The sequence below is a fragment of the Pleurodeles waltl genome, chromosome 1_2 (genome assembly GCF_031143425.1).
Source record: "Pleurodeles waltl isolate 20211129_DDA chromosome 1_2, aPleWal1.hap1.20221129, whole genome shotgun sequence".
Classification (NCBI taxonomy): domain Eukaryota; kingdom Metazoa; phylum Chordata; class Amphibia; order Caudata; family Salamandridae; genus Pleurodeles; species Pleurodeles waltl.
The window spans coordinates 1,220,196,486-1,220,219,662 of record NC_090437.1 but is presented as its reverse complement, the minus strand read 5'-3'; the positions used below and the strand labels follow the sequence as shown (position 1 = coordinate 1,220,219,662).

At 43.0% G+C, this 23,177-nt stretch overlaps 1 protein-coding gene across 2 annotated transcripts in view; it reads left to right on the top strand.

Moving 5' to 3' along the window:
• Positions 1–1,311: 1,311 nt before the first annotated feature.
• Positions 1,312–23,177, top strand: part of UVSSA (UV stimulated scaffold protein A) — a 268,598-nt gene continuing 246,732 nt past the window's right edge. The window contains exons 1-2 of one of the 2 annotated variants that reach the window (XM_069204021.1): positions 1,312–1,644; positions 13,634–13,733. In XM_069204021.1, coding sequence (XP_069060122.1) covers positions 13,636–13,733 — 98 coding nt within the window. In that variant the 5' untranslated portion in view covers positions 1,312–1,644; positions 13,634–13,635. The remainder of the gene's footprint in view (positions 1,645–13,633; positions 13,734–23,177) is intronic. The other variant, XM_069204029.1, reaches the window with a different exon arrangement.

The window sequence follows — 23,177 nt, the reverse complement described above, 5'->3', positions numbered from 1 at the left end:
AGTAACTCTTCCTTGAATCAAAATGATCTTTGGTGTACACAGAGCAAGCACCACTCTTCAGTATGTGTGTTCCAGCTCCAGACTTTAAGAATGGCAGCAATCCACATCTCCTGCCTAGGGTGTTGCAATGCTCACCCCCCAACCAGCCTTTCCAGGCCCTGGGCTTCCAAAATGAAATACAATGGTCTCCATGTCATGTACTATCCTTAGGCACATATACATTCCAACACACACATGCAGACATCGTAGGCCAAGGATGAGTTAAGTACACAGTTGCAGAACTTTACATGAGTGGGCCGGTATGCATCACTTTTGTGGCACAGGCAACAAGTTCTGTTCACACTACTGATTACTATAAAACAAAAAACTATTTTGCTGCCACCACTGCACTCATGTAACTGAACGCCTGGCAAGGACTGTAGCCCTCTACCACTATGAATGTAACGCTTAAAGCGCTGCTCCAGGTCTAACAAGACTGAATCACCATGAGAGAGGCTGAGGGCTGAGCACCCATAGTTACCAGACATCCATGCAGCCAGGGCACCCAAGGCTAGGGTGCACGTCTGTCACAGTGCAAGGGACTTTTCCATCCCAACACTGGTCTTAGCCACTTGACCTGGAGCAAACTTGCTTGTCAGGGTCTGCTCCTCAGGATTACATGGTTGATAATTCCAAAAACAAGACACTGATCAGACAAGCAGTTGACCTAGCCCAGGAGGTTCATTGATGCACAGAGACCACAGAGAATACTACAAGAAAACATACAGTTTCATACATGCCAACATTTTAGAGCAGGCAAGTGGGGAGATAGGTACACACAGTAAGATGGCTATAGCAGGTGTTCAGAAAAGTCCAGCCTCATGTTAATGAGTCCTTTCTTTATGTTTACTTTCTCAATGGTGCCTTGCGCTAGGTTCCCTGTGATACAAACCCACTTTGTAGCAACACCTGCGGCAGTAGGTGCTTTGTGTGACCTAGCGGCAGCGACACTGATTAACATATATAAAAGTGAGACAAAATGACAAGGTCCGTTGCGAGTCTGTCACCGAAAATCTACCGAACTTGGGAAACTTTAATTTTTGTAAAGTGATTTTCTATAACTAAGTCACCCAGAGTCCAACTGTTCAGTAATTTGTACTTAAGTACAAAAATTTCAAATGTGTTTTTAAAACGCATTTATTTTTATTTCGCATCGAGGACAGTGTCACCCATTCTATGTAACAAAATAACCACTTCAACATGGCCGCCGCATTTGGCCCATTTATAAAGACGGTTTTCTTACTCCTACTCTCCCGTTGTTGTGACTGATTCAAAGGCAGTGATAGCGATGTCGGAGGCTGGTGGTGGGTTATAGACTTCTTCCTGGTCAGGAGGTGCAGGGTGTCAACAGCGAGGCACAGGAGGAGCCCATGGTTTCACTACTCGGAGCGGTTGGGTTGTATAAGGAAGGCAGATGAGTAAACGCAGATTGAGCGCTCTGCCCGGGCGTGTCCTGCAGCTGGATGTACCTAGGGAAGCTGCTCTCCCGGAATAGATCTGCTTGTTAGATAAGTTCAGCATGGTGGAGAGTTTATCTTTTGGTGTAGCCTGATACGGAAGAAGGGTGCCCCTGCAGTCCTATCAGTTGGTGCTGGACTTAAGAAGGTAGGCTTGAGCTGTTCTTCTGCACTTCAAAAGGTCATTTGTCTCTGTTCTTCTGATGCCAGGCTACTTTAAAGATCTACTTCAGTTGGCTCAAGGCTGCGCAGGGGGGATCTGGCTTTCATGTATGAGACGGATGCTTTGTGTGTAATAACAGGAGACTTCTGGCTTCTCCCTGTGACTGATACTTAACTAGTAGTACGATTGAAACTGAACGATTTTATTTTAATTACCCAAAGATATGGTACACAAATGCTTCTGCTCAGCTATTTTTAAATGCTTGATTCTTTAAATAAATGTCTGGCAATGGATAAATAGAACCATTCCTAGTAAAAAATATAGCTCGTCATAGATCATGACATTAAGGAGACTTCAAACTAAATTTAGTTGGCTAAACATTCTTACACAATTACTTGGTTAGACCCCTACCTTGTCGCCTTCCAAAAAGAAGACATTAACATTCTCCCAGGTAAAATCATCTTGCCCTTCTCTACATATTGACCTTGAAACAAGCTAAATTTGGAAGAATGAGAAAACCTGCTTACCTGAAACGCAGATCTGCTCACAATCAGCTCTGCACAAAAAACTCTCTGATTTTCTCCAGAAAGCTTTTGATCTCCTGATTGAGCTGACTATATCTACGCTAAACAAGAAAACACACACCTTGGATGAATGCAGAATTAAAAAATAAAATCAAGAAACAATGGTACGATTAAAACAACTGACTCAGAACAAACAACCCCCAAGATAAGATTTGCCTCCCTAGACACAACAGAACTTACATGTCTACAATCAAAAAAGCTCAACTCATCAAATCCACAATGCAAAGTTTGATAATAAAGCGTTATATAAAATACTTACAGAGTTCCGTAAGCCAAAATGCACAAAACCTACTTACCCAGTTCCCAAGACTTTTGTAACATACTAGAAAATCATTACACATCTAAAGTAAACATGTTGGATTCTTGGTTAAACAACAAAAAAACAAAAGCCCCAACCCATTTCTTACAAAACCATCCAGGGAAAGGCAAGCACAGCCTCTGAGCTCCTTCAAAGAGCTTTTCTCGACTGAATTTATGAATCTTGCTAAAACGAGCGAGCAAGCCGGCAGGCTGCTCCTTTGACCCTTATCAATCTCAAGTCTTCAAAAACATGCAATTAACGTCTACGACCATCCCAGTCCGAACACTCACGAACAACTCTTTAACAGCAGGAGTTTTCTGAGATGACTTAAAAAAGGAATACATACGTCCATCATTTGGAAAAAAAACACAAATCAAACAATAAAAGACCTGACTTTGGCGATCAAGACTCGAACAGCTAATATTGTAAAAAAAAAAGAAAATGAACGCCTGTGCCTCGTCGATAGGGCTGGGGACAAAGCCGGCATTACTCAAGCGCATATACATATAATAAACCACTGTTTTTTAAGAGGCAATAGTGGTGTATATGCCAATGTTGCCGTTTTTTTTTTTTTTTTTTTTTTTGCAAAGGCCAGTAAAGCAAGTGAAAGGTAGTGAATTGTGAGTGGAATGGGTATCCGTTAACACAGGCAAGGTTTAACAAACCAATATTTGTTTGTAAGATGCTTTTAAAGGATATCCGACAAAATAAGAACAGAAAAATAAACAGAACATGCAGTGGCAGAATAAATTCTATGTAAGGAATGCAGCTCTCTCAAAAGCAGTAAAGCTGTATAAAGTTGAAGAATTTTGAATGATATCACTGCATAATAAACCACTACTTTTGAAGGGGCAGTAGTGGTGGGAATGTTAAATATACCACCTCTTACAAAGGGCTTTAAAGCAATATGAAAATAAAATGGAACATGCAGGGGCAGAATCAAATATATGTAATGGATGCAGCGTGTCGGAAAAGCGTTGAAGCCATGGAAAGCTAAAGAATGTAATAATAGTTTCGGAAAAAAACATTTGTAAACAGTCATTGATGATATTAAAGCTGAAAAAAACATAACTTGCATGGTAATGTGTAATGTTTTCTAAAGACTGTTAAAATGGTTGAACGTTAGTGACTTTTCACCAGAATGGTGCTTTTGATTGCCTAATAATATGGGGCAGAGTGTGCAAGCAAAAAACAAACTAGCATATACAGTAAAGGAATAACATGTCCTATGATGTTTATATCTTTTTTCTTAATATCGTCCACGATTCCAAATGACATTTGTTTTAAAAGATGCTTTGAAATTTTTCTCGACAACCTAAAAATAAATAAAAAATTAAATATGTAGGGACAGAATAAATCATATGTGAAGAATGCAGCATATAATAAAAGTTGTGAAAGAAGTACAAAGTGAGATAATTCTAAAATAATTAATGTCTCTGCCAGGACGATAGGGCACGGTAGAGTAGAACAGAAAGAATCCCAAAACATAAAGGAAGCCAATAAATGTGGCATTGTAAAAAGAATACTTTGCTCCATATGGAAAAGCATCTTGCTACTCAGACATAGCCTTTGATTAGTCAGCCTTGTCACAGCAGAGCTGTCTTCCTCCCATAGCACCTCCATGGCATGTAGAAAGAGGTGTCAACGCTTCCGTGCAAACGTAAACAATTCTAAAGGATACCTCTCTCCCATCAGTAGGGTGGGGGACAAAGCAGGCACTAATAATGCATTTACAGATACTTAACTGCTGCTTTTGAAGGGTCCGTAGGGTTCTATATGTGATATTTGCCACTTCAACTAAAGGCCGGTAAAACAACTGAAAGTTAGTGAATTGTGAGCAGAATGGGCATCCATTAACCCAATAGCGGCAGGGAGGTCCCAGCCTGTGTATTTTGTTCTATTTAACTATGAATGATCACTGCATGAGTAGCATGTTCTGTTTTGGGAATAACAGCTAACAACGTGTTCACAGCAGTGTTGCAAATAACAATGGTGCTTGCGGTTCGTGCCTGGGATGGGTGACAGTAATTGCACAAGTCACAATAAAGGTGCAGTGCCACCCTCCAGTGGACCGAATGGTGAACTGCAGGGAAAGCTTGGCTGAGGCATTTGTCACCATCCACGTATCACAGTGTGTTGAATAATAAACAATAAACGAATGGAAGGATCTCAGCGTTTGAACGCTTAACAAATATGACCAAGATAACAGGCTAATTTACAGCCCTTTTTCCTGAAACAGGACTGCAGTGAAGCTAAGGTGCAAGCAAAAATGCTCTGCAAATGAAAATGGTATCCTTCACTTAGCACGAAACAAAGAAAAAAAGTCCCCCAAAGAATAGATAAACAAGGCAGAGTGTAATTATACAGTAGTTGGTCCCTGTTCCCAAAGAGAAAAAGGAGGGACAAAGAGGCATGACTGACCACTAGCAAGCAAGGATTTTTAAATGACACTGAAACGAAAAAAGGGAATGGCTTTAAGCCCACAGAAGAAATATACTTATAAGTATATAAGATGTCATACGCTTCCACTCGACCTAAAAAGCAGCTTTCTCCTACATGTCACAATTTATTTGAAGAGAATTCCATGCTTTCTGATTTCCAAACTGGATTCCGACCCGGAAGGGGCACTGAATTGGTCCCTATCTCTATCTGGGATGATCTTAAAAGCACCACAGACCAAAAGAGGGTTGTTACCATTCTTGTCTTGGATCTTTCGGCAGCCTTTAACTCGGTGGATCATGACCCTAATCCAAAGACCTGAAAAAGCTGGAATAGAGGGCACAGCTCTCACTTGGATCATATTGTACCTACACAATAGAACAAATATTATACACATTCCATTTTTCTCTTCTAAACCATGCAACATTAAAGGAGGAGACCCTCAAGTCTCAGTCATCTCACCCATGCATTTCAAAATCTGTTTACCTGATCTGCTCAGTGATTTTGACTTAACCTGCTATAATTATACAGATGACATGCAGATGCTTCTGAAATTGGGCATTGGAATGTCATAAATCTTGAATTGCCTCCAGGCTGTTAACCTATGGAGGACATGGAGCCACCTCAAATTAAATACCTCCAAAATACTTTTCTGTGGGGACTGGAAAACCTGAGACCCATTGGCGCTGGGCCTGATGAGCTAGGAACACCACCAAACATATATAAGGAGGTAAGAAACCTTGGAATTACCGTGGTTGCCAAGCTTTTCAATAAATGCATAAGTGCACAAGATAGCCAAATCAAGTTTTCTTACAATGAAAACACTGATCTGCATATTCCCACACCTAAGATTTCCTCACAAGGTCAAGCTACCATCTCTCTTGTCCTATCAAAACTAGATTATGCTAATTGTTGGTATCACAGCTCACCTCTGTCAAGTATGCTAAGATTACAGAGAATTCAGAATGCTGCCGCTAGACTACTCAGCACAATTCTCTCATTCCTTGAGTGCCATACAATGCCTACCAGTTGCCAGAAGATCCACTGTCCAGCTGCTTAGTAACACACACAAAGCAATATATGGTAGAGGACCTCTCTTCATGAGGAAAAAAAAACCAACAAATACATACAACAAAGGAACATATGCTCGAGAATGACTCCCCACATCAACATTCCTACATATAAGAAGTAAACTATGGGTAAAACATCTTTACCAGTTCATCATTGACAAGCAACTTACCTTCAGAAGATTACTCAAGAGCTGGCTCATCCCTTCATGGCAACTATACTCACTACACAACACTGCATGACAGCAGTATCTTCAGACATGACTACCTATGCTTCTTATGTTCTAGGGATGAAGTTGTTGTAATACTTGTGTCATTGTACATTGAATTATGCCTCCTGTTATAAGCAAATATATATATTTTACTTTAAATTGTTGATACATGTGTATATCGGACAATGCCATAATTGCTGCTTCTGTGTATATGTAGGTGCACTTATAGAAGAATTTATGCCTGCTACTAAAATTTTAAGAAATGTCATAAAAATATTTGTATACCCCACCACAAGATAAATGTGCACATCAGACCTTATAAATTTTACTGCTTCTGTCCACATATGAGTATTTTTATATAGCTGGATTTTCTCAATACAGCCGTACCAAGGGTCATGTGCATAGGTATATGTTAAAGTCAGTTTCAGTTTTTTTTACATTAAAAAGCCATCCTTTCAACCTTTTGTCCCATCTCCCCTCTCTTACACTCATCCCAAACCTTTTTGACTACCATGACTTCCCCACACATCCTTCTCAAAGTTTTTCCCTCCTTTTTAGCCATGTCATTTGACACACTCGACCACTACATTTTCAAATCCATTCCCACCACTCTACCCCTACTCCAAACTCTACTAAACACAAAAATCAAGAGCACAAACCTAACACAACTAATACAAAAAGAGAAGAAAATATGCATTAATCTATTAAACTCCAATCTTGGGTTCCGGGGTAGTGTGTTACTCACTGAAAAGTGCTTCACGGCTTCATCAGGGGAAGTAAAAGCTGTATAAATACAAGTTACAAACACACAACTACTTTTGTACACTCATGCCAGTCATTTAGCAAGACAAAGGTCATTAAATTTATTTTCAGAAATACCAAACTTCATTTCTGCAGTCAGTTACATAAAAAAACGTAATTTGTTTTCTGCGGCTTCACTATTTTAGTATTGCGCTTCTTCAGTGCATATTGCAGGATTCCTTAATGAACAGTGCCGTTGGAAGTGCAAGGCATCGTGTGTACATCTGTAGTCAAAGGACTTTGCATGGGTATGGACCATGTTCTTGTAACACTCTTCACGTTTGTTGTTTTTTAAGAATGTGACAAATGTAATGTGTTTTAAGCCTTTCTAGTTTGAATGCATTCTAAATGTTGTGCCTGTTTACTTATGTGTGTGGAGGAAGGGTGAGGGCCAATCATGCTCTATTGTACATTCTTGCTTCTGGTTAAGTAGATGACATTCTCGCTAGAGACAGGAGTGGGGACCTGGAAATACGTCCAAAAGTGTCTAAATGGCAGTTTTCAATTCTTTGTTTTATGATTGGTTAGATATATAAAATGTATGTTTCATGTTTTTTTTTCCGTTTTAAGAGAATGAGGCCCCCCTACCCTAGAATCCATGGGTCTCCCTTTAAATTACTACAAATATGCAATTCACCTTAAAGCTCCGCGCCCGCTTGGCCCAGCACTGTCCACCTTAGTAGTATGCATAGTTCTTCCTGCCTTTGCCCAGGATGATGCACAGCTTACCAAGAGCCCCCCCCCCCCCACCCCCCAGTGTGTTTCCTACTGATTTTGGTGGCCCGTTCTTGATACCAAGGAATATAGGTATTAACTTGGAGGAATGACCCAGGTTTGTTGTAGATTTACGTCTTTATAGTCTTGTTTTCCTCTTTATAGCAGGATTCATGTTATCTCAGAATTCTGGAGAAAGATGCATGAGGAACAATCGCATTGCTAAACGCACACAAGTATGCCCGGAGACATTTTTCCTTGTGGTCCATTACACAGCTGTAGTGTAGCATACACACTGAACTTTTACCCAAAGAGGCAGCACTTACTTACTAACTAACCAGTAGGAAGTACTTCAGTGGGGTAGACATTTTGTGCAGAACTGTGGACTCTTGTTGGATAAACGGGCAGGTGCTGTTCCTTTGTGGTGGAGTCACTCATGCAGCTACTGACACACCCATACAGACACTCACAGACTCACTTGGGCTCACTCACAGACGCAATCAGAGGCTCATGCACTCACAGACGGACTCAGAGACTCATGCACTCACAGACTCATTCAGAGACTCATGCACTCACTCCCTGACCGACTCAGACACTCATTCTCTCACTAACAGACCTACTCAGAAATGTGTGCACCCACTCACAGACCCACTCAGACTAACACTCACTCACAGATCTACTTAGACATTCACCGACCCACACAGACACTCATCCACCCACTCACAGAGACAGTCTCACACCCAGAGACTCCCTGTCACACCTACTCTCACACTCAGACACTCACACCCACATGGACCCTCTCACACCCAGGGAGACACTGTCACACCCACTCTCAAACCCAGCAACACCCTCTCACACCTATTCTCACACCCAGAGAGACAGGCCCTGCGGCCAGCACCCGTGGCTGTGCACGGTCAGAGGCCGTGTGCGGCGTGATGTTGAGTAGTTAAAGGGGCTTGGCTGCAGGCTCTGCGGCCAGCCCCCCCAGTGCACGACCAAAGGCCGTGCATGGTGGTGGTTGAATTAATGTTTAGTAATTAAAATTACTTTACATAAAAAAAATAAAACCCAGAAATTAATAGAAGAAAAGCAAAAGTTACTGGGACACTAAAAGATAGGAAATAGAATTTAAAAAAGCACAGATATTCACTGAAAAAAACAAAGGTTACAGGGATGTTACAGTTAGGTTCTGAATTTACTTGTACAAAGGCTTAGAAATGCAGCATTTATAGTTCGTTATGTCAAGTAACTATAACTTACGCTTTAAGGCAACTATAACTCGTGCCCTAGCCATGTACTGCTAATTACCCCTAATATTACACCACTCATGACAACTTATATAACGTTATTAAAAATATAAATGAAGCATTAGCAGTCAAATTAAAAAAACTTTGCATGGCGGGGGTGCAAGTTATAGTTAGTTTTGGGGGCGAGTTATAGTTACTTGTGTAGGAAAGTACCATCTTGCCTGGCATGTTACCCCCATATTTCACTGTATATATGTTGTTTTAGTGTATGTGTCACTGGGACCCTGCCAGACAGCGCCCCAGTGCTCATAAGTGTGCCCTGTATGTGTTCCCTGTGTGATGACTAACTGTCTCACTGGGGCTCTGCTAACCAGAGCCTCAGTGGTTATGCTCTCTCTGCTTTCCAAATTGTCACTAACAGGCTAGTGACCAATTTTACCAATTCACATTGGCATACTGGAACACCCTTCTAATTCCCTAGTATATGGTACTGAGGTACCCAGGGTATTGGGGTTCCAGGAGATCCCTATGGGCTGCAGCATTTCTTTTGCCACCCATAGGGAGATCTGACAATTCTTACACAGGCCTGCCAGTGCAGCCTGAGTGAAATAACGCCCACGTTATTTCACAGCCATTTACCACTGCACTTAAGTAACTTATAAGTCACCTATATGTCTAACCTTCACCTGGTGAAGGTTGGGTGCAAAGTTACTTAGTGTGTGGGCACCCTGGCACTAGCCAAGGTGCCCCCACATCGTTCAGGGCAAATTCCCCGGACTTTGTGAGTGCGGGGACACCATTACACTCGTACACTGTACATAGGTCTCTACCTATGTACAGCGTCACAATGGTAACTCCGAACATGGCCATGTAATATGTCTAGGATCATGGAATTGTCCCCCCAATGCCATTCTGGCATTGGGGGGACAATTCCATGATCCCCCGGGTCTCTAGCACAGAACCCGGGTACTGCCAAACTGCCTTTCCCGGGGTTTCACTGCAGCTGCTGCTGCTGCCAACCCCTCAGACAGATTTCTGCCCTCCTGGGGTCCAGCCAGGCCTGGCCCAGGAAGGCAAAACAAAGGACTTCCTTAGAGAGAGGGTGTTACACCCTCTCCCTTTGGAAATAGGTGTCAGGGCTGGGGAGGAGTAGCCTCCCCCAGCCTCTGGAAATGCTTTGATGGGCACAGATGGTGCCCATCTCTGCATAAGCCAGTCTACACCAGTTCAGGGATCCCCCAGCCCTGCTCTGGCGCGAAACTGGACAAAGGAAAGGGGAGTGACCACTCCCCTGACCTGCACCTCCCAGGGCAGGTGCCCAGAGCTCCTCCAGCGTGCCCCAGACCTCTGCCATCTTGGATTCAGAGGTGTGCTGGCACACTGGACTGCTCTGAGTGCCCAGGGCCAGCAGGTGACGTCAGAGACTCCTTCTGATAGGCTCTTACCTGTGTTACTAGCCTATCCTCCTTCCTAGGTAGCCAAACCTCCTTTTCTGGCTATTTAGGGTCTCTGCTTTGGGGAATTCTTCAGATACCGAATGCAAGAGCTCATCAGAGTTCCTCTGCATCTCCCTCTTCACCTTCTGCCAAAGGATCGACCGCTGACTGCTCAGGACGCCTACAAAACCGCAACAAAGTAGCAAAGACAACTACTGCAACCTTGTATCGCTTCATCCTGCTGGCTTTCTCGACTGTTTCCTGGTGGTGCATGATCTGGGGGTAGCCTGCCTCCTTTCTGTACCAGGAGCTCTGAAGAAATCTCCAGTGGGTCGACAGAATCTTCCCCCTGCAACCGCAGGCAACAAAAGACTGCATCACCGGTCCTCTGGGTCCCCCCTCACCACGACGAGCGTGGTCCCTGGAACTCAGCAACTCTGTCCAAGTGACTCCCACAGTCCAGTGACTCTTCAGTCCAAGTTTGGTGGAGGTAAGTCCTTGCCTCCCCACGCTAGACTGCATTGCTGGGTACCGCGTGATTTGCAGCTGCTCCGGCTCCTGTGCACTCTTCCAGGATTTCCTTCGTGCACAGCCAAGCCTGGGTCCCCGACACTCTAACCTGCAGTGCACAACCTTCTGAGTTGTCCTCCGGCGTCGTGGGACTCCCTTTTCTGACTTCGGGTGGGCTCCGGTTCACTCCTCTTCTAAGTGGCTGTTCAGGTACTTCTGCGGGTGCTGCCTGCTTCTGTGAGGGCTCCCCGACTTGCTGGGCGCCCCCTCTGTCTCCTCATCCAAGTGGCGACATCCTGGTCCCTCCTGGGCCACAGCAGCATCCAAAAACCCTAACCGCGACCCTTGCAGCTAGCAAGGCTTGTTTGCGATCTTTCTGCATGGGAACACCTCTGCAAGCTTCTTCACGACGTGGGACATCCATCCTCCAAAGGGGAAGTTCCTAGTCCTTGTCGTTCTTGCAGAACAGCAAGCTTCTTCCAACAGGTGGCAGCTTCTTTGCATCCTCAGCTGGCATTTCCTGGGCATCTGCCCACTCTCGACACTGTCGCGACTCTTGGACTTGGTCCCCTTGTCTTACAGGTACTCAGGTCCGGAAATCCACTGTTGTTGCATTGCTGGTGTTTGTTTTCCTTGCAGAATCCCCCATCACGACTTCTGTGCTCTCTGGGGGTTGTAGGTGCACTTTACACCTACCTTACAGGGTCTTGGGGTGGGCTATTTTTCTAACCCTCACTGTTTTCTTACAGCCCCAGCGACCTTCTACAAGCTCACATAGGTTTGGGGTCCATTCGTGGTTCGCATTCCACTTTTGGAGTATATGGTTTGTGTTGCCCCTATACCTATGTGCTCCTATTGCAATCTATTGTAACTTTACACTGCTTGCATTACTTCCTTTTGCTATTACTGCATATTTTTGGTATTGTGTACATATATCTTGTGTATATTTGGCATCCTCATACTGAGGGTACTCAATGAGATACTTTGGCATATTGTCATAAAAATAAAGTACCTTTATTTTTAGTATATCTCTGTATTGTGTTTTCTTATGATATTGTGCATATGACACCAGTGGTATAGTAGGAGCTTTGCATGTCTCCTAGTTCAGCCTACGCTGCTCTGCTATAGCTACCTTCTATCAGCCTAAGCTGCTAGAAACACCTCTTCTACACTAATAAGGGATAACTGGACCTGGTACAGAGTGTAAGTACCCCTTGGTACCCACTACAAGCCAGGCCAGCCTCCTACACTTTAAATAACTCTAACTACATCTGCTGAATTATCTAGTTTATCTAGTATGAGTAACTTCAGAACCTAACCATAACGTCTTGGTAACCTTTGTCTTTTTTTCAGTGACAAAAATATGAATTACTCTTTTTAATTTAAAAGGTTAAAATAAGTTAATGTAATTTAACCTTAATTCCCATGGGGATCAATTTCAAATCCTCACCTACATTATTTTGTATGGGATGGTGTTGCAGTATCAGGGGTCGACCATGTGTAGGGCTGGATATACAGCGTCCATTTTGACACTTGCACCTTGCAATCATGAATGTGGCTCCACCCCTATTTTAGGGGGTGGAAACATGTAAGGCTACACTTCTAAATAACTTTGCATTCTTGAATGGTGAATTGTCAAAAGTAGTAACGTTTTTCAAAAAAAGTCAATGCAAATTTACATGTGTAACTTATTCACAAGTGTAAATTACCTTTGTGAATATCCCAGATTATATCAGAATGGCTTGAATGATCTCTGCAGGATTTAAAGAGGGTGGAGGATTCCAGTTTTTGAGGGTACAAAAGATACGTTTTTGATAACCAATATCTACTTTTGTAGGGCAAGTCCACACAAGTACTGAAATTTAGTCTAAGTAAGATAGGACTCTATGTTTGGAGAGCAAAATCACAATTTTTTTAAAGCTAAGGGCCTCATTATGAGGCTGGCGGGCTGACCGTCAACTTGCCAGCCCTGTGAAGAGGAGACTGCCGCGGAGCTGGCGGTCCCTTGCCTCCCCCTGGCCCATTTTGAGGTTTCCACTAGTCTGACTGGCGTAAACCTCTGAATTCTGAGGTTTCTGTTGGTCAGCCCAGTAGAAACTGTGCAGTGGCATTGGCCTTGGCTCCTCATGGAGCCGAGGCCAATGTCATTGCACAGGGGGTGCCCCCATCACCCCCAGAATGCGCATTGACTGCCGTAGCAGACAGTGCACATTTCGAGGGTGCTGGGCAGGGGCCCCTTAACTGGGTTTCCGCCAGCCTTTCCTTGGCAGGGTCCCCACCGTGAACAGGCTAGCGGAAACTGGCCTTGTGATCAGTGCAGCGGCACTGAACTCTGCTCCGCTTTGGCTGAGCACAACTCCGACCGCCGTCAGCCCATCGGTAACCATTTTCCTCAGGGGGATAACGGTCCATTGGCGGTCCGACCATCAGGGTCGTAATGTGGCAATCAGACTGCCTGGAGTGCGGCAGTCCGACTGCAGCATTATCAGTTCACGGACCACCAATGTCGTAATGAGGCCCAAAGTCTAAAAAGGAGATGGCTCCCTTTTGGAAGAGTAGAATGTTGCATCCTTGTTTATGAGTTCTAGGTAAGTCCTCAGTAGTGAATTGAATTGCACTGCATGTCAAGATAATAATTTGACTTTTCTCTGTTATGAATCCAGAGATGGATCAAAAACTTTCTGAATTGGTGGAGGAACTTACAACATCTGGAGAGCCTCAGCTGAATCCTGAGAAAATGAAGGAACTGAAGAAAATCTGCAAGTATGAGAACACTAAAACAGAATAAACTAGCAATATGTAACATTTGGGGATGGTTGGAAGAGGTGAAGTATTGAAATGAACAGAGATAGCATAGCTCAATCTCTTTGAGCTGAACTTACGGTAGCAGTGCTGCTTTTCACACTTGGGCGAAAGATGGCTTATTACGTTTTTCATGTTATAATTGCTGTCAGAAATGTAAAGGTGATCTTCACATTGTATGTTTAGGTTTCACATAGACATCACATGCTCTATCTCTGCGAGATGTTTGTTTACACACTGGTCTTGCAGCCTACCCATAGCTTACCTTTTGTGAGCTTTGGTGTTCTTCTTGTTTGCTTCACTCCCATTTATAATGGCATGAAGGCGTCATGTCCTCTTCTTGTGTTTGACCCTCCCTTGTAGCATGGACAAAGTACTTGCACTGATCCCTTTTTTGGAGCTTCTTTTTTTGTGCTCAAGCATTCCATATGAGTGCTTGTGTTTTCAGTCCATCTCCCATATACCCGTGCATGTAGCTTCTATTATCTCTCATCCACCCCCTTCCATGTTGCTTTTTTCCCTCCCACCACCCTACCCAGTACTCTATGCCACTGCACTCTACTTTACACCACAACACTCTGCGTCACTCTACTCTACTCTGCTCTGAACCACTGTACTGTACATCACATCTCTCTGCGTCACTGCACTCTACTATGCACCACTCCATTTTAAACCAATACTCTATGCGACTGCACTCTACACCACTCTGCTTTACTTTACGCCACTCTACATCACTGCACACTATTCTATACCACTCTAGGGCACTGCAGTCTTTGCTGCTGTACTCTTCTCTGCACGCTCTATGCCACGGCATTCTACGCTACTCTACTCCACTTTTTGCCACTGCACTTTAAGCCGCTCTACTCTGCACCACTCTAGTCTGTGCCACTACACTCTGTGCCACCATACTCTACTCTGCACCAGTCTACGCCACTGCACTTATGCCACTGCATTCTACAACACTAATCAGTACTGCTGTATGCCACTGAACTCTATGCCGCTCTACTCTGCACCACTCTAGGCCACTGCACTTTACACCATTACACTCTTGGCAACTCTATTCAGCACCACTTTACTCTGTCACTGCAGTTTACTCCTCTCTACTCTTCACCAGTGTACTCTATGCCACTGTACTCTACGCTACTCTTCTCTGCACCACTGTACTCTATACCACTCTAATCTACTTTTACTCCCCCTACTGTACTTTACCCTCCTCTACTCTACTGTTCACCACTCTACTCTGCAACACTGCACTCTATGCTACCATACTCTACTCTGCACCAATCTATGCCACTGCACTTTTTGCCACTGCATTCTACAACACTAATCAGTACCGCTCTACGCCACTCTACTGCACGCCAATGTACTCTATGCCACTCTGCTCTACGCCACTGCACTCTACACCACTGCAATCTTGACAACTCTGTTCTATACCACTTACTCTGTCACTGCAGTCTACCCCACTCTACTGTGCACCACTGCACCCCATGCCACTCTAATCTACTCCGCGTCACTCTGCCCTACTCTGCACACTCTACTCCATGCCACTGCACTCTACACCACCAGGCTCTGTTCTGTGCCACTGTACTCTGCACTACTGTACTCTGCGCTCCTCTGCTCTGTACCACGCTACTCTATGCCACTGCACTCTACTCTGCACCATACTATGCCACTCCAGTCCACTCTACTGCACTCTACACCACTTTACTCTTTTTAGCACCACTCTACTCTGTGCCACTGCACTTTACGCCACTGTACTCTGCCCCACTCTACTCTATGCCACTGTACTGCACACCAGTCCATTTTATTCTACTCCTATCTAATGTATGCCGTCCTATGCCACTTTACTCTTTGCCACACCACGCCACACAGTGCTGCTGTACGCCACTGGACCCCATTCAACACAATGCCACTATAAGCAGCTTCACTCTATTCCACTTTGCTTTATGTCACACAACTCTATGCTGTGCCACTCAGCTCTACTGCACTCTGCTCCACTCTACACCATGCCCCTCTACTAGTCTACTCCACTGTACTCTGCTCTATGCCTCTGCACTCTACACCACTGTACACTAGACCACTACACCACTCCACGCTACTATACTCTATACCACTTCACTACACTACTCCACTCCACTCTACGCCACTTCACTCTCTGCTATGTCACTCCACTCTGATCCAGGCCACTCCACGCGATGCCACTCCATTCCACTGACCTGTTCTCCATTCCACTCTAGCCACCCCACACCACTCTACGCCATGCCACTCCACTCCATGCTGCTGACTACAAGACATTGGCAAAGCTAATAGGTCTTACGTAGGCAAAACCCATTGGCTTTGTCAATGCTTGTGTTTAGTGTAATTATTTTTAAATTTGTTAGTCTATTGTTTGTGGGCGTAGAAATGTTACTTTTCGTCAGTTATGTGGAATTAAACTTTCCTTAACTTAAATGAACTTGCAATTTTCAGATTGATTTTGTAGCAGAATTTAAATTTTGTTAAGCTATTCCTGCATTGCTTTACTCTTTTTAAATTAGTTCATAATTACCAGTTGTTTTCTTCTTACCAACACATTTACAACGTTGAATAACATACTTGTACCATTTGTTGTTGAGGCATATAATGTCATTGTTTGCATCAACATGGCTAGGTCACTTTCTTGACTACAGGAAGGCGTTGCTTGTTTTTGAATACCTCCAGTCATGAAGCTGTTTCTCATGATTGTCCTAAAGGTACAGCCTCTGTTAATGAGAGGGGGATTTCTATAGTGGCGTACTGTTGTGTGGATGTACAGGGTGAGCAAACTACACCCTGCCTAATGCTCAAAACCTGCATGAAGAGTAATAAGATATAATGGAGGCAGCATGCTAAGTTTCAGCAAGGTGTGCTCATTCAGATAGTTTTTTTTAACAATATATAATCTCCAAGTGAGTGTTGCTCAGGACGAGCATACCTTGCCTGTGGAATGACTGTGATAAGTAGCTTTGTGACTTTGATATTTTCAAATTTAAGTATGTCCTGGAACATAAAATTCCAGGGGAAGTAGAAGAAATGGCTAAATAAAAATTTGTGCTTGACTTTGCCTTTAAATATTTGAGGTCTTTGGAAAAGTTAGTGGTGTACTGTACATATTTAAAAGAAAACATTTTGAGACATTAGTATAGGGGTGCATGTGAAGGGGTTGAATGTAGATTCTCCTAGTTTTAATGATGGAAAGTCTTAACTTTATTAAAGACACAGAGGCGAGTATTATGCGTTTAATTTCTTGCTTTAATTAAACAGCAGCAATGAAAAGAAAGAACTACAGATCCCAAAAGGCGAAGAAAAAGAGACAATGGGAAGCAAAATGTAGTTCAAACATGGCAACCGATCAGGATATATGTATAGTATTACGTCACTTGACTGCGAACAGCCCTCTTTTCTTGCGTGGCAAGTCAACCAGAACAAAATAAAGGAAAAATAGAGAATAAGAAAAGAACAGCCATAATAAAGGACAATAAATCCGAACAAAAGTTCATAAATCCAGGAAACTGAAGATGGACTGGGACAAAAGGATCGGCAGCTGTTCCAACTATTGCTGAAGACAAATAAAAAGACGATAGTCCAGGTTTCAAACCAGTAAGTGCTGATTTACTTGAAAGGTTGAGCAGAAGATGTTGACACCGAAGGGGTGGGGAAAAAAAGTCCGTAGTTGAGGAAAGTGATGGGATAATATTCTCCTCCGTGTCTTTAATAAAATTAAGACTTTCTGTCATTAAAACTAGGAAAATCTACATTTTATGACCAGTCCGGAGGCTCCTATTATGCCTGTTCAAAACAAATTAATCACATTCATAGAAACATTGTCAACAGGTTTGCAACAAAATATTCTAAATACATTATCATTAGACCAATCTGCAGATCTAAGAATGTCCTCTAAGCGGGAACCCACCCAAAAGGCTTTGGATGCCATAGCTCCAAACAGGGAGGTATTGATACCCGCCAAGGACATAATCCATTTAACTCAACGAGCCAGCGTAGCTGCAGATATACGGGATTATAGGGTTTTCTAAAAGAGATAAGAAGTTTGGAAACCAAGGACGTTCTTAAATCTGCAGTCTTTTGTTCATAAACTTTTAAACAATGTCCAACATATAGCTTAGGATCCGGAAAATATGGGTTAAAAAAAATGAATTTAAATTAGTTTTTGTTCGGATCACTGTGAACAACACTCCAGATGTAGTAAACTGTCGAGATGAAATGTCTAATACTTTAACATCAGAAAGACACTTAATGGAAATAAGGCATAACAAGATAGTCAGTTTGGCGGATAATATTTTAAATGTAAGGAAAGTATTATCAGGCCATGACAACAGGAAATTTAAAACAACATTGATGTCCCATAATTTTCTATATTTGGGTAACTGGGGATTAGAAAACTTTACTCGCTTCAAAAGTCGGCAAACAAGAGGATGTTCTCTCACTGGCTTCCCGTTCACATAAACATGGTTGAATGAAATAGCTGATCTATACAAATTGATAGTACGAAAGGCCTTGCCTTTGCTAGCTTCCGCAGCTAGGAAATTAACCATGAAGGTCACATCTGCTGAAAGGGAATCAATGTGTTTTCCCAGACACCAGCCGTGCCATAGAGATCAAGCTGATTTGTACGCTTTTCTGGTCCCTGGGGCCCAGGATTGTTTGATATATTCTGAAGCTTCTGCCAAAATGAAAGGGAAAGGTTGGGAATTTCTGAAATTTTCCACGCCGAAAGAGATAGAAGATTGTCTAAAATGAGGTTGTGAGGATGGTGTAGTGGATTCAACAGAAGGTTCGGAAAAGAAGAAAGAAGGAAAGGAAAATCTAATGAAAGTTCCAAGAGGGTTGGGAACCAAATCTGGGATTGCCAAAATGGGGCTATCAGTACTAAAGTGGCCTTCTGTCGTCTTGCTTGTGCTAGCATCCTGCTGATCATGAGGAAAGGGGGGGAAAGCATAATTCAGGAACTTTGACCAATCCTGTAAAAAGGCCTCTGATGCCAAGGCCAACGGATCCGGTTGCCAGCTGTAGAATTGAGGAAGTTGAGAATTGAGGCGAGATGCGAACAAGTCGATTATCAAAGGGCCCCATTTGTTCTGAACCGATTGAAAAATTGAGGGGTGAAGTTTCCAATCGCTTGAATCTCGAAGACGGCGTGAATGCCAATCTGCTATCGAGTTGAGAGCTCCTGGTAGATATTCTGCATGAACCGAAATTGATATGCAATTTGGACTCCTCTAAAAACCATGTACCTCCAGTCGATATTGGACCACATCGGGCCCCCCTATCCCCCCAACCTGTGCGGCTTGCATCTGATTCTAACACAAGATCTGGGGCTGATGCAAAGATATTTCTTCCATTCCAGGCATCTAAATGGTCTATCCACCACTGAAGTTCTATTTGTGAATCAAGTATCTCTGAGATGAAGAATCGTTTTCATTTTGAAATGTCAATAGACCACAAAATGATTGAAAAACTTGAGGTTGATTACTGGTCGCATCTTCTTGTTCTTCTTTTGAACCAAGAAGATGGATCTGGAAAAGCTTGAAGTATCGGGCTGGGTAAACGCAATGGCTTGTTTTTGAAGGAGAGACTTCATTTCTAAAGAAATGAGATCTGACATTTCTGGTAAAAAACGTGGAGGTGGAGGAAGAACTGATTGGACAGGAGTTGAATAAAGTTGGATCATCTACCCTTGTACTGTGTTTAGAACCCAAGGTTCGGAGGTGATTGAAAGCCATTTTGGTAGAAAATGATGAAGACGACCCCATACAGGAATATTACCAAAAGGTAGGCCTACCTGATTGATTGGAAGGTCTAGAATTCCTGTAGCATCTGAAGCAGAAACCTCTGCCTCTTTGTGGGTAGAATTGTGGCCTATATTCTTGGTAGGATGAATTGTAGGAGCCTCGGGAACCTTGGTTGTAGTAACTGCGGCCGGCAAAGCGGTTCCTGCCTCTGCCAGCCCTGGCAAAAACACATTGTGTAAACATTTTCTTTAATGACTGTTGAACCTTGTCCAAAGAGGTAAAGGTGGCCACATATTTACCCAGTTCCTTAATCAATGTTTCACCAAAAACTAAACCTTCCGTTTTTACATGAGGATGTACCGTCGCCAAATTAATCAATTTTGGATCAAGTTTGAGCAATAGGCCTTTTCTTTTGTGCGTCAGTGCGGAATTAGCATGCCCAAGGAGGCAGACTGTCCTGTGAACCCATAACGAAAGTTCTTCAGGTTCAATGAAAGTGCCATCTATCCTAGCCGCCTCTGCCAGATCAAAATTGCATGTAAGGGGACCAACGACATCCCAAAGTTTTTATCCTGACAAGAGGACCATGCTTTGTTCACTCCTTTCCGAGGATCTTCACCAAATTTTGTAAAAAATTTGATAAGGGGTTGATCCATAGCAGGAGTAATGGTGGTTTTCTGAGAAAGGGAAGGGTGCGGGCATTCAGATTTTAACTTGGCCCTAGTCTGCTTGTCTAAAGGGCATTTCAGTTTGGCGGAAACGTAGTCTCCTACATGAGACGCAGGAACACACTCAGTAGAGTCGGGATGGAGGATGAGAGATGGATCAAACATTGGCAACCCTTCACAATCCATGATCGGCTTGGGGTTGGAAGCCTCCAACGAAGAATCTTTTTTTTTTTTTTGACGGAGGTGAAGAAGTTGTGTCATCCTTGATAGATAAGTATCTGAATCCATATCAGGCATGTCGTCATCGGTCTCAGGAATGGAAGTAATGACTATAGAAGCCAGAAGATGTTTAGATTTAGATTTACTTTTTAAAGACAATTTTAAATTATCCTGATTTTTGTTCTCCTTTGAAGGAGCCTTGTGAGGAACCGTGTCCTTTGCCATGTGTGAGGGCACCTCACTCACCTTGAGCGCCAATTTATGTAAAAACATTTTATTGTAAATTTGGTGAAAGGCGCTGTCTGCTTTCCCCCGAGGCTAGGCCGAAATCGTCTTGGTAATCATTTTTAAAACCGGGGTTTCTAAATTTTTTGATAATTTCTGAATAGAAGTATTAACTGCCTGTTGTACAGAATTTTGAATAAAAACATTGTCTGGTTTACTTGCAGTGACCTCATCAGGGTCCACCTGTTGCAAAGGAGAGCTGCCAGTCTCCATGCTTGTGTAAATATATAAATGCCACCAGCAAGATTGAGAAAATTAGCAAACATGGGGTTAAAAAACAAAGGAAAGGGGAAGGTTGAGGGTGAAACTCCGCCTATGGGCGGGACTGAGAGCTGATGACCGAAACGAACCGGAAAAGGCGGCTGGACACGTCGCTGCTAGTAGCGCCGAAAAAGGTGTGTGGCAAAATGCTGAACAACTCTGACTGAAGAAACTGGAAATACGCGAGGATAGGACTCGATGAAACAACGGTGTCAGCGCTCCAATAATGCTGGGAAAATGGTGCCCGCAAAGTGAGGAACGGTTGAAACCATTCAGGAAAAGCGAGCGCGAGGCAAAACCGTTGCTGATGTGTGCGGCATCCTGCCGGCTAGGAAGAATAAATCGATACATGCGCGATGCTACCATAAACAAACGGTAAATGCAATAGATCTATATATATACAGTCAATATAAATATAACAGAGTGAAATAAAAAGGTACTTAACTTGGCTGCGAGCAGCAAGAAAAGAGGGCTGTTCGCAGTCAAGTGACGTAATAATACTATACATATATCCTGATTGGTTGCCTTGTTTGAACTACGTTTTCCTTCCCATTGGCTCTTTTTCTTCGCCTCTTGGGATCTGTAGTTCTTTGTTTTCATTGCTGCTGTTTAAATAAAGCAAGAAAAGAAATGCATAATAGGAGTCTCCGGTCTTGTCATAAAATTGAATTTCCTTTATTTCGATTATAAAAATAATCATAAAAGTACAAAGCATTACAATTTACATAATTCATGTGATGAACAATCAGACATGTTAAAAACCATAAAACGTTAAAAGGAAACATGGCCATATCACGACCATGGGTTCTTAAATAAAAAATCATATATTCTGTCTCCAGAAGCCATAGAAATCTAAGGCCCAAAGTTCATAATCTTGTTCCAAGGCAGGGCATTTTTTAAAAAGTTAGAAACTGCCACTGAAACCATAGAATCAATCAGCAGTTGTAAATATAAAAAAGCAGGGCGATATTGATAAAATCCTTTGATTTTAAGAATGGGCAGAAGAAATCTTCTTCTGAGTGAATCATAAAAATTACCGAACAAGACCAGGTGTTCTAAGGTCTGGAGCGAGGTGTTGTCACAGGGGCAAATTATCACAGAGGGCTTATATTGACCAGGCGGGAAGCATAAGTTGCAATGGGTAGAACCTAGTCTGAACCTGGTGAGAAGGACTCTTTCCCATGGGTTTTTGACAAAGGAAATATAGGGTTCTGGGCTGAGAGTAGTATTTAAAATCATCAGAGCCCTGGCTGACTTATTGCACAAGGTCGCGGTTTCTCAACTTTCACTGTCTTTTTGTCAGCCCTTTTCAACACTTTAGGATTAAAAAATAATTCTGAGCGCCCAGCTGATAAAGCTAAAGATCTAATATAGTTAAGCATGGGATTTCATAGCCTAAATCACAACTGAGGCAGTCCTCAGTGACTTCCCTGTTAAGTTGCCATTTTCCCACTCCAGGCTGATATCCACAACAACATAGGCGCAATTTTTGCATAATCTTCCAGAAAGACCAGACCCAACTCCTCATGCATAAACCGGCTTGGACTAGCCAGTCCACCCGGAATAGCTTTCTGCAAAAACAATTTTCTTCACCGGGAATAGATATACAGTTAGAATACCCCCGAAATTCCTGCGCCATATAATAGTACAGTTAAACATTTCATCTTGTAGCTCTGCAGCAGCGGTAAAACTGGCTTGCTCCCAACTAAACCAGCAAATTGAAAGAGCGCCCCACATGACTGGTCAAATCGCTGATAACGGTTTGCAAGACATTTGGACAGTGCTCATCAAAGGTGACACCCAGCTACGAGAAGGAGGTTACCCTTATTATCACCTGATCCTTAATTATGATCGGTCTAAGTTTCGGGGTCTGCTTCCCACAAACCATAAAATGTGTCTTAGAGGTATTAACATCCAGTTGCAGATCGCCTATAAAATCAACAAACAGATCCACTAGAACTTTAGGACCATTTAGTGTGCGAGAAAGGATGACAGCATCGTCTGTATATAATAAAGCGGGGACAGGGTTATTTTTGACTTTAAAAAAAATCTTTGCCATGGGTAACTAGATGTAAATTCAGGCCGTTGATGTATAATAAAAAGAGAATTGGCGCCATAATGCACCCCTGCTTGACTCCCATTGCTAGTTTAAAGACATCAGAGCATTCCCCTGCCTTTCCAAACCTAACTGAAGTGTTAACATC